We start from the raw sequence: 12859 nt of genomic DNA, 5'->3' as shown, positions 1-12859 counted from the left end.
AGGCTTTTTAAACATTTTTAGCAAATGCTCTTTAAACTGGGTGTGCCAAAGACTTCCTGGGCAACCAAAAGTTGAGCATGTCATCTGAGTGATTAATTTGATTTAGGTGTGTTGGAGAAGAGATTCATCTCATAGTTGCAGGAAGAAGCAGGTCAAAAGTTCTTCATTGAAGTTATTTTATCATAATGAGAGTGACATAACCAGGCTGCAGTACAAGCTTGCCAGACGTCCGGCGCTGCACGCTACAGTAACTCCCATGTTGTCCGAGGTAATTGCTCTGGAGCAGACATGGTTTTATTTGTGAATTCCCAAACAGAGCGCTGTTCATCTCCACTTGCGTAGGCGGAGGGTCAAACAACGTCCCAGTTTAATCCGAAGCAGAAAAATGCACGTTTAGTCGACCTGAAAGTGATTCAATATCCATTTTTGTTCATTTATGGTGAGATAAACTTTAACTGTAATTGCTTTGCTTTCAAGAGTTGGCTTTGAATTTAAGATCTATGAGCAGAAATTAAATGTTTCTTTGACCGTTCTTCTGTTATCAAGGCTGAAACTGGGAACGTGGCTGCAGGCGAGCGAAGTATCAGAGTTAATAAGTAGGAGTTGACTGCACCTAATGAACACGCTGCGGCTCAGGATGAATTCAAACGAGGCTTTTCAAACTGAAGCAGCTCCTCTGTGGGAAGCAATTAAACAGTCAAGTTTTATCTCACTCCTCCAGTTAATATCACATTCAGACTTAATGCTTAAATCAACATCATCTTGACTCGTATCAATGTCACGCAAATCCTTTTGACTTTTTCTCCACTTGTTGGCCAATTACAGCCATCAATCACTTAATGAATCTTTGATGTTCATCCATCTTTTTCCAGCGTTTTGGAAAAGGCGTTCCCAAAGGTCCCAGAAATCTCAGAAGAAGCTCTTCTTTAACATCTTTAATAGTCTTTGATCCACACTCAGTTCTAATGCTTGTTGCTAATAACTGTTAAAATTAATGTGGGTTAAATTATGCCTTATTTTTCTGCTCATTCTGGAAACAAAACAGGTAGAAAGTTTGAATTATTTAGTAAATTTGAGGAGGTAAAGTCCAACAAAACCAAACAAAAAACTTTTTAGAGATTGAACAGAGATTTGTGAGATGTTCAAATCTTGAGTTGTTGTTTTATAACTTCACCTCTTTAAAATTTTCCACAACTTCACCTCTGACCCGTCTAATGCTGAGACCTTCGCAAAAATAACTGGATTTATCCTGAGATTAAATTTATACCTTTACTAATTAAGTGACTTTTGAAGATTAAAGGAAGAAATATATACACATTTATTTTCCCTTTTCTGATTTTATTTGCCAAAAAAAGAAGAAAAATTAAAACATATCTTTCTTACCAGACTGTTAGGGCTATGGTAAGTAAATAAAAATCATAATTTTATACTGGAATTATTTCGACTCTATTCTCCTAATGTTATGACTTAATTCTCATATGACTATTTTTGTATTACTACAACTTTATTCTTTTAATATTATGACTTTATTCTTCTAACACTACAACTTTATTCACGTATTATTTTGACTTTATTCTTGCAATATTATGGCTTTTCTTTTACAATCGAAACAGATAAAATAACATGCTGAAGCTATTCGGTATGTTATAATAGCATATTCTAACATATGCTATCATGTTAGAATGTTTATAATCTGTGAGAACAAGCCAGAGTATTTTCTTCTGTTGTATTGATAGTTTAAAAATAACGGTTCTGCCTGGCATTATGTTGATAACTCATCAGGTCTTTACCCCCTCAGGCTTTAAAAACAGCAACTATCAAGTCACTGCAGAGAAAGAAAACAATCTGGCCAAGCAGTAATAGCAAAATTACAACCCCCAGCCTTCCTTTCACCAACAAAATTATTGAAAAAGCTGTTTCAGCAGTAAAATAGCTTCCAAACGATGAGCAACCGCTCTGACGTCTTTCAGTCACAGGACTGAGAGTCAAAGTGTTCAGTGACACTGTTGGCCAAAAGTACAGTTGGTAACTTCTCCTCAAGTCAGACAGAAGTCACATGTGTGGGGTACCCCAAGGTTTAATCTTGCCCCCCCCCCCTCTAATTAATATCTACTTAATCTCAAGGTAACAACAAGTAATCAGATTAGATACCATAACTATGCACAGCTCTACATTACGATGCCACCATGTGACTCTGAACCCATCCAATCACTGAACAGATGCTAACAGATAAATGTGTGGATGTGCCATAACATTCTCCAGCTGAACAGAAGCAAAACTGAAATTATTATCTTTGGACCTAAAAAGGAACGATCTAGAGTCAGCTTCAGTTGAGATCTATAACTGGAAATTATAGATCAGAAATCTGGCCTGAACATTCAGACACACATAAAGACAGTTACAAAGTCGGCCTTCTATCACTTATTTCAAGGATTGAAATGACCCAACAAAATCTAGAGAAACTCATCCATGCGTTTATCTTTAGTTACATTTATTACTGCACCACGTCTGCCTAAAATATCTATCCTCCAGCTGCAGCTGATTCAGAACGCTGCTGCTGGCGTTCTGACTAAAACCAGGAAGATAGAGCATGTCACCCCAGTTCTAAAGTCCTTCCACTGGCTCCCTGTAGCTCAGAGAATAGACTTTAAAATACTGTTGTTAGTTTAGAAATCACTGAGCAGCTTAGCACCACAATACATTAAAGATCTGCTGCTGTTGTATCAACCTTCCAGACCTCTCAGGTCTTCTGGTTCTTGTACTGCATTCTGTAAAATAACAACTGATTATTTTGATAATTTCCTCTAATTTAAGACCAATAACAGGTTAATCTCACAACCTTTTATTCACATTTCAGAAGGTGAACTGGTAATTAATGCCAGAGCAATTATATAAATAAAGAGCAGTCTCTATTCAAAGGAGGATTGATTGTTAAAGCCTCTTTAAGAACAAGCAGAGCAGATCAGAAGTGAGAACCCCGATCAGGTCAGCAGGGTCAGGCTTCCGTCACATCATCGCTCGCCTTCAGCTGACATCGCTCCAGTGGCTGGAAAATCCAGAAGCCACGTCAATAAATCCTGCGCAGTGATTACACCGACTGTCCTCAAGTCTACAGGCTTACAAGTCTCATCCTCAGAGGATCAACTCAGAGCTAATCTATTAAAGATGAGGTTCAGAAATGCCTTTTCTGTATTTTATTTTAGCGTGCATCTCCTCTATGAATGACATTACATGCCTTTACGTACCTCTGGGATTAAAGCTGAACGATTAAATTTGCTTTCTGTGGTTGAAGGAAGTTCAATTTTCAAGTTTGGTTCACTGAACTGCACTTTAAGCCTTTGTTTATTTTTATTTATGATATACTTATCGGATTATGTTGGACACGTTCTCTCTTGATAATGTAGAATAGCAAAGAGGTGTCAGTAGCTTTTCATTAACCATATTGCACAATTTGACCTTTCGAAAATAAGTTCACTTAATGGAAACACAGCAATTAAAAAAACAACAACTTGTTTTTTGATAAAAAAGTTTTGCCGCTAAGAAGAGGTGGGTTTTTCCCCCCCCGGCTGTATCAAAATTGATTTATTTCACAAAACCGCAATGGAAACACTTTTTTCACATCACAACAGTCATGTGATCAACAACCGGATGTTGCTAACGGCATAAATGACGATTAAGACGACAGGAAATGGTAGGAGGATGATTGCGTAGCACATTTTTTAATAATTTATCACAGGAACAAACTTATTCACGTTTGATTTTAGGTGTGTTTCTTTTTTAATGGAGACACCACAGTTGTGAAATTATGTTTATTAGACATTAGCAGAATATCAACAAAGTTTTGTGGATATTTGTAATGTAAAGGCAGCTATTCAGTCAGAGGCTTCTTCAAATTCGTTGCAGTACAGACTGCTACAGGAGACCTTTCCTACCCACAGACATTACCATCTAGAATCACTCTTTAAAGCTGCGGTATTGAACTTCTATAAAAAACATCTTTTTCCACATATCTGTGACAAAAATTGAGCTCCTGCCTTTTCCCAGTGCTAACTAGAAACAACCAATCAGAGCTAGGAGGCGGGACTTAGCTCTTTCAATCATACTTTCCCCTACAATACAATGTCTAGCCATGCTAAGATTAGTCACCATGGCAACCAATGATGGCAGATAAACAGTTTTCCTGCAACGGTAAGTTGTTTCTCTGCCATTAGCACATTGACCAGGGAGTACATGAGGTTGATTGACAGCGCTAGACCCCCTCCCGGCTCTGATTGGTTGTTTTTGGTTGGAGCAGAGCATTTCCTCAACAATAGCAGCTCAGGAAGGAGGTGGAGGAGATCAAGCTTTTCACTGATTATCTGTCTCAAGCTGCGTTTCTATTAGAAATGTGCTCAAAACTTTGTCAATATTCTAATGTAAGAAAAAAAACAACAACCCAATTTCACAATTGTAGTGTTTACATAAAATAAAATTTTTTATTAAAATGCCACATGAATAAACTTGTCCACGTGATAAGTCATTTAAAAACATTTACTGTACATGAGATATTCATATTTCAGTCATGATGCCATCCAGGCTTTGGAGCGACAAACCTTTTATATTGAGAGCAGCTACTGAAATTGTAGTCGGCCATTTTACATCAGAGGAAGGGATTCAACACGTTGGAATGACACGCAAGTTTTATGAACTGTGTGAGGCTGTGAGAGATCTGCGGAGCCAGATTGTCTGAGAAAAATAAAAACAAAAACAAACCATCATCCTCCTCCTACTTCCTATTGTCTTCTTCATCGTTTTCTCCAGTAGTAACGTCCAGCTGTTAGTCACGTGACTTGTGTGACGCGGAAATAAAGCAGATTACGATTGTCAATATTCTTCTAATGGTGAGAAAACCAAACTAAAATCACACATGACTAAATTTGCCCACTAAAAAAAACATGCTGTGTTTTCGCCAGTTTTAACGTCGGACTGTTGATCACGTGACTCCAGTGAAAAAACATGTTTTCCCAAATGGCTAAAAAAAAAAAAACACCTGATCCTAGAGAAAAAACTTTTTTCCCCCAAGAAAACCTGAGTTTTATTTTAAAATGGCATGTTTATATTAAATTTATTTTTGTAATTTCAATCTGAACAATTCTGTGGTTAATAAAAACACAGATTATACTGTCCCGACATGGTGAAATCTTTTACAAACACGGGAAAGATATATTTTTTTTAAATAAAAGTTACATATTGCAGCTTTAACTAAATGCGTTAATTTCTTCTTCCTTTTATCAATAAACTATTTCTGAATTAGAATAAACAGGTGAATATGTAAGACGCTCCTTTCGGAAGACCTGGTTCTGAATAAGCAGCTACAATAATCTGGAACATTTATTCCCACAGAAATCCTAATAAAGAAGTATTCTTACCCAGACACGCGTTGATGAAGCCGTACCAAACGCATCCAGCGCGTCCGATCAGCCACCGCCCCTGGGTGCTGGCCGCGAAGCTGAACGGGGTCCCCAGCACGCTGACCAGCAGGTCGCTCACCGAGATGCTCACCAGCAGCAGGTTCATGGGCGTGCGCAAAGCCCGGTACCGGCAGAACAGCGCCAGCACCAGGAAGTTACTGAGGAAGCCCAGCGTGCCGATGCAGCCCAGGCACACCGCCACCACCAGGTGCCCAGTCGGACTCAGGGAGGGCGCCGGCACTGAGCCCGGAACCGCTCCGCTCGCCTCCGTCGTCGCTTCCCCGGGACACCGCGCACAGCTCAGGCTCGCGTTGGAAGCGATCATACCGGGAAGTTTGGACCAGAGGGGAAGTTTGCACCCATCCGGGTCTCGGTCAGCGCATCCGGAGAGGAGATGGCGCACCGCGGTAGTTTGCGCGCATCGTACATACAGGTGTTCCTGCTCAGCGGAGCAAAGTGTCCAATGAGGGAAGACTCAGAGAGGACATGGGGGTGATGCAGAGAGCCGCCACCCAGCCCGCTTCACATTCAGCTGTGCGCTTCTGCTTTTATCGCCAACTGCGCCTTTTAACGCGCCGGGGGACGAAAACTCAACAGGAGGCGGCGTCGGAGCGCAGTCTGCGCCAGAGTGTTTGGAGGCAGATTCAGCGGCTCGGTGTGACTGGGAGCCTGACGAGTCAGAAGACAATGAGAGGATGAAGAGCAGAAAGACAAGAGGCTCTGCTGGATTTCATTACAGTACATTAATGCGATCATCATATTCTAAAAAAAACAACAACAAAAAAAAAGATGGTAGTAGTCAAAAATGATCTAGAAAAGTATTCTGCGCTCCAAAAGTTCAAAATTTGTGAGAAAAAAATTACAGACACTTTGATATCTAAAAAAACATTTCTGAGCTTGAAAAGTCAAAAATTTGCAAGAAAAATAAGAAATTTGGAGATTTAAGAAATTTTCTACAAAAAACAAAAGATTCCTTAGCTCCAAAAGTTGAAAACTTGAGCAAAAAAAAGTGAAATTTTGAAATTGATCTGAAAGTTTCCAGAAAAAAACTTTTTCTGAGCTCCCGGAGTCAAATGTTTGCAAGAAAAACCTCAGAAATTTCAGAGCTCCAAATGTCAAGAATTGGCACAAAAAACACCCAAACATTTTGAGATTGAAATTTTGAGATTTCAATCTCAAAAATGTTCTAGAACAAGAAAATCTCTGAGCTTGAAAAGTTAAACATTTGCGAGTAGAAACTGAGAAATTTTGAGATTTTGGAAATTTTATAAAAAGAACAAAATAAAACAATAAAATGTCTGACTTCCAAAATGTGAAAATTTACGAGAATTTTATTTTATTTTATTTTTTTTTATTTTGAGATTAATCTCAGAAATTAAAAAGTAAAAAAATTCTGAGCTCCAAAGGTCTGAAAAAAACATCTTCAGAAATAGTGGAAACTCAGTAGAACAGAAAAAAATAAAAATAAAAAAATCGAGTTTCGAATCTCAGAAATTACTACGTTTTATCTAGAAAATTCCAAGTCCGATTAATCCGTTTGTTTCAACCCTACTTGGTATCAACACAATCAATCAATCAATCAAATTTTATTTGTATAGCACATTTCAGCAGCAAGACATTTCAAAGTGTTTACATCATTACAAACACAGAATCACAACATAGAATCAATCATTAAGTCAAGTTCCATCAATAAATTTGTAATTGATTACATTTCAAATACAATTCTAAACAGGTGGGTTTTCAGTTGAGATTTAAAAGAAGTCAGTGTTTCAGCTGTTTTACAGTTTTCTGGAAGTTTGTTCCAAATTTGTGGTGCATAGATGCTGAAAGCTGCTTCTCCTCGTTTGGTTCTGGTTCTGGGGATGCAGAGCAGAACCAGAACCAGAACCTGAGAGGTCTGGAAGGTTGATACAACAACAGCAGATCTTTAATGTATTGTGGTGCTAAGCTGTTCAGTGATTTATAAACTAACAACAGTATTTTAAAGTCTATTCTTTGAGCTACAGGGAGCCAGTGGAGGGACTTTAGAACTGGTGTTATGTGCTCTATCTTCCTGGTTTTAGTCAGAACGCCAGCAGCAGCATTCTGGATCAGCTGCAGCTGTTTGATTGATTTGTTGGACAGACCTGTGAAGACGCTGTTGCAATAATCAATACGACTGAAGATGAACGCATGGATGAGTTTCTCTAGATCTGGCTGAGACATTAGTCCTTTAATCCTGGAAATGTTCTTCAGGTGATAGAAGGCCGACTTTGTAACTGTCTTTATGTGGCTCTGGAGGTTCAGGTCAGAGTCCATCACTACTCCCAGGTTTCGGGCTGATCGCTGGTTTTTAGTTGTAATAACTGAAGCTGTGCATTGACTCTAGATCGCTCCTATCCATACTTTGGGTCAATATTCCCATTCGATGCAATAACTTTTGTGAATGGTTAAAGTTCAACACTTCTATTTTTACTACACTGCCATCTTTCATCACCAGCTTAAGTTCAACTTCTGTCAAACTGAGTTACAGACTGTATAACTAAAAGCACCATTTCTGTAGACATGAACAAAAAATAAAATGTATTTTTTTCAGAAATAGTTCATTTTGACCTTGAAAACCCAGAGGGAATCATAAATGAAATAAATTTATCTAAGAACAAAATCGTATTCAAAATATGTGTCGCATTTCTAAATCTACCTAAAAGACGTTTGCTGTTGGGATTATGGTAATTTTCTTATTTTCATTCACATTCAACTGTGCAATCAGAGATCTTTTTGCAGGTGTGAATGAATGAAAATAGGATTGTTAGCACATCAAAAACTCCTTCTCTTCCCACAGAGAGCATTTATTATGATAATAAATGAATAAATGAATATTAAATTTGTTATTTTGGATATTTAGACACAAACCTGTAGGGCGGAGTTGTTATTCAGTAACTGTCACTGTCCAAAACGAATAAAAATGTTTATTTTCCAGTAGCAGAAAGAAACCTTCAAAGAATCTCCACATTCTGGGAATTGGGGGCTTTCAGGAATTCCTTGAAGTTGAAACATTTTTCAGAGTGTTGCAAATATGTGCAACCGGATTGTGCGCGTGTGTTCGAGTGATGAGCAAATTTGTCAGCATGAGGTTTATTGAGATTCAGAGAAAAACATCAAAGCTTCAACTTTCCCGGCAGAATCAAAGATATCAGAGTGTCAAATGAAATGGCTTCATTCCCCCGCCTAACAACGGGCAAAAATAAACCAGGGTGACTCAAAGATTACGTTATTTCCTCTTTTCCACACTCACTTAAAGATCCACATGTGGTTTAGGAGAATATTAGGTGAAATAATATTTCCTGCCCAACAGTAAGTATAGATTGTGGCTCCTTTGAAGGCCGATGACGTCAGAGAGATCCAACAGAAGGTTTCCAAATGAAAAGTGTTTCGCTTTTCAGGCTGCAGAATCCCAAGATTCACTTTGGCCAAATGGGACATTTTTACTCTTGAAACAATAACCAACAAAGTGGGAAAGAAAGTGGAGTTTTAAATGCAATATATACTGAAATCTGGTGGTAAAATTAGAAGCATAAAGTGGTTGTGTTTTGGGGCTTTTGTCATAAACGTGTTTTTTTTGTTTGTTTTTTTTATTTAGCATGTGGGACACTTGATTTATGTATATATACAGCTCTGGAAAAAAATTAAGAGACCATTTAAAATGATCAGTTTCTCTGATTTTACTTTTATAGGTACAGTATATGTTTGAATAAAATGAACATTGTTCTTTTATAATATTAACTGACAACATGTCTCATGTTTCATAGATTAGCTTTGACTTGCTCTCAGAATGTGTTTAAATTTGTCATTTTAGAGCCTCTTGTCACTTTAAGTCTAAATAAGTTGCTGCAGGCAACATTCCCCCCAATCCAACGTTTAAACTCGCATGTGAAAATGGCTGTAAGCATATGTTCAATTATACAACCGTACATCTTTGAAAAGCAAAACAAAGCACTTGTCTATCTCAGCAGCCATTGTACAGCGGTAAAACCAGCTGACCTACCCTCCCGGAATCCAGCTTGTGTTGCTAGGTAACGGGCTGGGTTTTGCTGGGGTTGCTAGGTAACGGGGCCTGCTGATTACATTCCGGAGGTTTTTAAAACGACTCCTTTTCCAGACATCACAAACGACAAACCTCTTGCCAAAAACTATCTGTGTGTTTTTTTTTTAACACTTAGACTGATTTTAGAAGCAGCAGAAACCCAAATGGGAGTACAAAAATGTGCAAAGTATGAATTTTGCATAACAGTTCCCCTTTAAGACCTGATGAAGATGTAAGTGGATATGTTGACCAACTCACTTAACACCAGTTCAGTGTTTGAAAAAAGCAGCAGCTATTCAGCAGGGATTAGAAATGAGAACCGTTTAGATTAATAAATAATGTCTGAACAAAAATCCCCCTAAAAATGCTGCTCATTAGTTGCAGCATTTTTTGCAGCAGGTTGACGACGTTGTCTGTAAACAGGACAGAAACATAAACAGAAATGTCAAGTTGTTGCTGAAATATTAATAAAACTTCAATCGAGGGAATTAATTTCATAAATAATCAATAAACATATGAATAAATGATGAAAATCTGGTTTAAAACATTTGATATGTAACCGATATACTGATATTCTCTGCTCACAGACGGGATTATTATGGATTTATTTTGGAAATATGATCACTAGAAAGCAGCTTTAAGTGCATCTCACAAGGCTCCTCCTCACTTTCCTTCAGGGAGTTTTTGGAAAAAGATAAAAACATAAGTCTTCATCTTGGTGCATCCCTACTTCTTACAAATATTAAGATTTCGCGTTTTTATTGTTTTGTCATGAGTTAAGCAAAGTGCTGCACCAGTAAAAGGTAAGGATGATTTCATCTGGATCCGTTTTCAAATGATTAATCCTGTTTTAAAAAACGTTTGTGGAAAAATCTCTGCAGTAAAGGATTCCCATCCTCCATATGCCAGGAGGGAAATAAATAAATCTCTTCTTTTAGGAAAAATGTGAAGTTTCTTCAACTTTGTGGAAGAAATAAAGTCTCTGTCTAAAATGGAGTTTGTAAACTTTAGTGTAAGTTACAGCATCTTTATTTGTCCGTCATTTCCATCGACAGAAGGAACTGACATTCAGTCAGACGAAATCTTCAGCAAATCCTGACGAAGGTTGCTGAAGGATTTGTCCTTGAAGTGTTTCGTCCGAACAAAGATGACTTTCCCCACCGATGTGGAAACATTTCTAATAAAATTAAAGTTTAACAAGGCATTTCAAAGAGGTTTTGATAATGGGAAACAGTGCAATGAATTAATACACACAACAATCGAACATTTTGACTTGTTGTGAGAAATAAAAATGGTGGATTTGCAAAATTGGTCAGCTGGATGTCAACAAATACTGCGACACAACAGTTTAAAAGAACATAACAGGGAATAGAGAAAAGTGAACAGATTGAAAAACATAACCCAAAAAATATAAAAATTATCTATAATGACTAAATTCAACTTTAATGCACTGCTGCTGACTCCAAACGCAACAAAGTATATTTAAAGCTGCAGTAACATTTATATAAAATATGTTTTTTACATATTTGCTAAAACTGTAACCATGTTGTGACAGATAATCTGTGAAAAGATCGATCGCCTCCACCTCTTCTCTCAGCTATCATTACTATTTCCAACCAAAAATAATCAGAGCCGCAGCAAGGAGGCGGGTCTTAGCGCTGTCCATCATCTTTATGTACTTGCTGCTAAACGTGGAGAAACAATCCAGCATTACAGGAAAACAGTTGATCCATTGCCATATGTTGCCACACTGGAGCCGTAATCCTCTGTTTGGAAAGAAAATTACTCGACAACAACTCTGAGTGTCAAACTGCAGACAGAACACGATAAAAATAATAATAAAAAAACATTAACAGGTGCCTCGTTTGGATCGACCCCTCTCTCTTCCCATTGGATGATGGTTGTTTAAGCACAGACAACTTCCGGTAAGCTTCATAGCGCATTACAATACATTAGCGATTGGTTAAAATTTCAAACTTGAACAGAGCCCACGCGTCCAAAATACAATCGCTTCCCTTCATCCGTCCAGAACATCTGGATGAAGGGAAGCTGGTTTTTACCTCACTAGCAACACGTTAGCATTGCAACCAATCCTCCTGTTGATCTCTTACTCCATTTTCCCTCAATTGTGAACAAGACCCAGTGACATAAAATCCTCCATTTGGGGCAGGACTAGAGATAAACCGATTACAGTTTTCTGGCCGATTGGCGACTACCATCATTAAAAAGCCTGACCTGCCAATTCTGATTTCGGTTGACACCAATTTTTTTTTTGTCTGAAATGTCACTAAATACAGCAAGAAAGTCGCTGAGTTGGTAACAGTGGGGTGACGATTGTTTATTGAAAACGTGCAGAAGAGGCCAGTGGCTGATTTTTAGACCATTGCTGAGGTAGGTCTGTGATTGGCTTCACAGATAAGCACCGGCCAATCACAGACCTCCCAACATTAAGGAAATTGGTGCACCAATTGGCTCTGACCCAGAGAAGCACGCTACCTTTTTTCTGATTCAGCGCCATAGTTTAGGATTTTTAGGTGCCGATTTTCATTCTGCAGAAAACATGCTAAAGCTAACTCCATTCACTCAGCTGTTTCAAGAGGAGTTAAAAATTTAAAAATTGAGACATAAGTACAGAAATCCAATTTCACCTCAGTTGTAGCCACAGTTATTTCTGTTTAAACTCGTTTTTGCATTGAGTTGTCATCGATTGACTCAAGTTTTTGCTTTGTAACCTAATTTAATTATCATTCAATTAAAAGGTCAGTGTGCCAGAAAGGATTTATATAGCAACTAAACCTTTAATTTAAAATAAACCCCCTTCTTCTATTCCCCATGGCAAGAAAAGAAACAACTGACTGACGCCCTGCAGGGAGTCTTAAAACATGTCATGTTTGTTGAAATCATCCAGTAAATGGCGGTTAGCTCTTCCCTCAAAGCTCGGATGCTTTTGCCTTGAAAGCCCTTTTTTTAAGCCCGACTCACTTCAAACTACAGGAGACATTTTTCTCTACAATCAGATGGAAATGCTTTTAGTCTTCCATTTTCCCGTCTCTCAGCCCACCAGACCTACACCGGAGTACGAGCACATAACCTTCAATCAAAGGTTTTCTGAATAATTCTGAACAAGCAAGAGTTGGACAGACGCTGTGGATTTTTACGCTCTTTCTTTGTCTCTTTTGTCCTCCGCCAGGAGGCTCGTTTGGCTGCGAACGGCTGGGATGGATAAGCATCAGTATCCATTTATCCACATCATTACACGCATGAACCAACGGGGCAGCTGACTGCAACAGTTTGGTCTCCAATCTTCAGCTTAAGACACTTTGGCTCCTGGGAAGAGGAGCCATGT

General features: G+C 38.3%; 1 protein-coding gene across 3 annotated transcripts in view; it reads right to left on the bottom strand.

Annotated features, from left to right (window-relative positions):
• The window catches only part of LOC102232887 (opsin-3-like), a 34508-nt gene extending 28358 nt beyond the window's left edge, over positions 1-6150 (bottom strand). For all 3 annotated transcript variants that reach the window (XM_005805748.2, XM_023326017.1, XM_023326018.1), the window contains exon 1: positions 5409-6150. In XM_005805748.2, the coding sequence (XP_005805805.1) occupies positions 5409-5775 (367 nt within the window). In that variant the 5' untranslated portion in view covers positions 5776-6150. The remainder of the gene's footprint in view (positions 1-5408) is intronic.
• Positions 6151-12859: the final 6709 nt, after the last annotated feature.

This window comes from Xiphophorus maculatus, chromosome 21 (assembly GCF_002775205.1).
Source record: "Xiphophorus maculatus strain JP 163 A chromosome 21, X_maculatus-5.0-male, whole genome shotgun sequence".
In the NCBI taxonomy this organism is placed as follows: Eukaryota; Metazoa; Chordata; class Actinopteri; order Cyprinodontiformes; family Poeciliidae; genus Xiphophorus; species Xiphophorus maculatus.
Note: the sequence above shows the minus strand (reverse complement) of the source record. Positions and strands in the feature narration are given on the sequence as shown.